Source organism: Austrofundulus limnaeus, unplaced genomic scaffold (genome assembly GCF_001266775.1).
Source record: "Austrofundulus limnaeus strain Quisiro unplaced genomic scaffold, Austrofundulus_limnaeus-1.0 Scaffold1672, whole genome shotgun sequence".
NCBI classification, from domain to species: domain Eukaryota; kingdom Metazoa; phylum Chordata; class Actinopteri; order Cyprinodontiformes; family Rivulidae; genus Austrofundulus; species Austrofundulus limnaeus.
Window position 1 is genome coordinate 1 of NW_013954074.1, and position 2,000 is coordinate 2,000.

The window sequence follows — 2,000 nt, forward strand, 5'->3', positions numbered from 1 at the left end:
GACCTACAGAGTGTAAAATAATATTATAAATGTCTGATTAATATTTATGAACATGATGAAAGACAAACCAGTCACAGAGTCAATCACAGTTTTCTTAATGAATGTTCAGTTTTATATAACAGGAAGGTTTCAAATGATTAACTAAAGTAAATTACATTTCACACTGCAAAAATATTAAAAACATTTTTATATAAATATAGATAATAAATGTTTGTGAAATTTTGTGAAATATCTTCAAAGTTAGTAAAGATAAAAACAGTAAACTTCTGAACCACAGTAATCTGGACTCATCGGTACCTGTTTCTTTTTTATCATTACAGATCCAAACAACACATTTGTAATTGCACTCTGTTTTGGAAGTGTGATTGTTGTCTGTGTTATCAGCATCATCGTCTACCATATTTTTAAGCTGGACATTGTGCTGTGCTTCAGGACAACATTTTCAGTTTTCTATCCAAACAAAGGTAAGGCTTCATAGGAGCAGGTCTGCTAGTCCAGATAAACAAACTGATTTCATTTGTATTTTAAGAAAACAATGCTGTGTTGAGCACCTGCTGCCCACATATCTAAATAATTATTCTTTATTTGTATGAAATTTAGATGGAAAGCTGTATGATGCGTATGTGACGTACCCTCAGCCTGATGCTGTTGGATTCAGTGAGGAGGTGGACAGGTTTGCCCTGCAGACACTGCCTGAGGTGCTGGAAAAGGCTTATGGCTACAAACTCTTCATAACAGGCCGTGACTGTCTGCCTGGGCAAGGTGAGGCACCTCTAGAGCTGTGCAAAAGTTTTGAGCTTGCAGATAACTACACATGTCACTTAAATGGAATAGCTTTCAGTGGGAGTTTGCATGTTTTCTCTGTGCACACGTGYGTTTGCTCTGAGTACTCTGGTTTCCTCCCACAGACCAGAAACATGCAGGTTAGATAACTGACTCTAAACTGTCCCTAAGTGTGTGTGAAACTATAAATGTTTGTCTCTATGTGACCCTGTGATGGACATGTTACCTGTCAGAGTGATGGTTGGTTAGTTTCCTTGAGTTCAAAGTATCAAAGTCTTCAGCTCATCTTCATAAAGAAAACCTCAAACCAACAAAACCTGCTAGAAACACCCTGACGTCTGACCTTTGAGCAGATGTCAGGAAGTGGCTGCAAGTTTTTACAGAAAGAAAATAATAAAAAATAAGAATCATAATATGATGACAACATTAAGTTCTTTTTTATTCAGAACAAAATAAAGTACACACCCAGGAAAGATTTGGTATTTTCTTTATAGCACATGTCCTTTCTGCCACAACCTGCAGACCTAGTATTTAGTTTAAAACCTGTGTACTGGTGAGGTGAGAGGTGTGGCAGTGATGTGTTACTGGAATGGCTCTCAGCAAAGAAGTTTGTAAAACCCTGCAGAGGACAATCAACTTAATGCATTCTTTAAATCTTGTTTTTAAGGAGCATATCTGGTGACAATGGATAAAAAAGATCTTACTTGATCATAACGGATGGCCATGAAATAATTAGATTGTGACCACGAGATTATTGGGGTTATTTTCCATGCAGAGACTGTTGATTTTTTACACAGACAATTTTGAATTAATTTATTTTTATTTTAAGATAGAAATGGACATATAATGACATACAGTGACATATAGTGACATACAGTGACATACAGTGACATATAGTGACATACAGTGACATACAGTGACATATAGTGACATACAGTGACATACAGTGACATACAGTGACATACAGTGACATATAATGACATATAATGACATACAGTGACATACAGTGACATACAGTGACATATAGTGACATACAGTGACATACAGTGACATACAGTGACATACAGTGACATATAATGACATACAGTGACATATAGTGACATACAGTGACATACAGTGACATACAGTGACATACAGTGACATATAATGACATACAGTGACATACAGTGACATACAGTGACATACAGTGACATACAGTGACATACAGTGACATACAG

The 2,000-nt window shown here is 36.2% G+C and overlaps 1 protein-coding gene across 1 annotated transcript in view; it reads left to right on the forward strand.

Moving 5' to 3' along the window:
• Nucleotides 1-384: 384 nt before the first annotated feature.
• LOC106536071 (interleukin-1 receptor-like 2) overlaps nt 385-2,000 on the forward strand; it is a gene marked incomplete at its 5' end in the record, with an annotated part of 9,359 nt that continues 7,743 nt past the window's right edge. Inside the window, 2 exons of the mRNA XM_014033241.1 lie at nt 385-464; nt 601-762. Coding sequence (XP_013888695.1) covers nt 385-464; nt 601-762 — 242 coding nt within the window. The remainder of the gene's footprint in view (nt 465-600; nt 763-2,000) is intronic.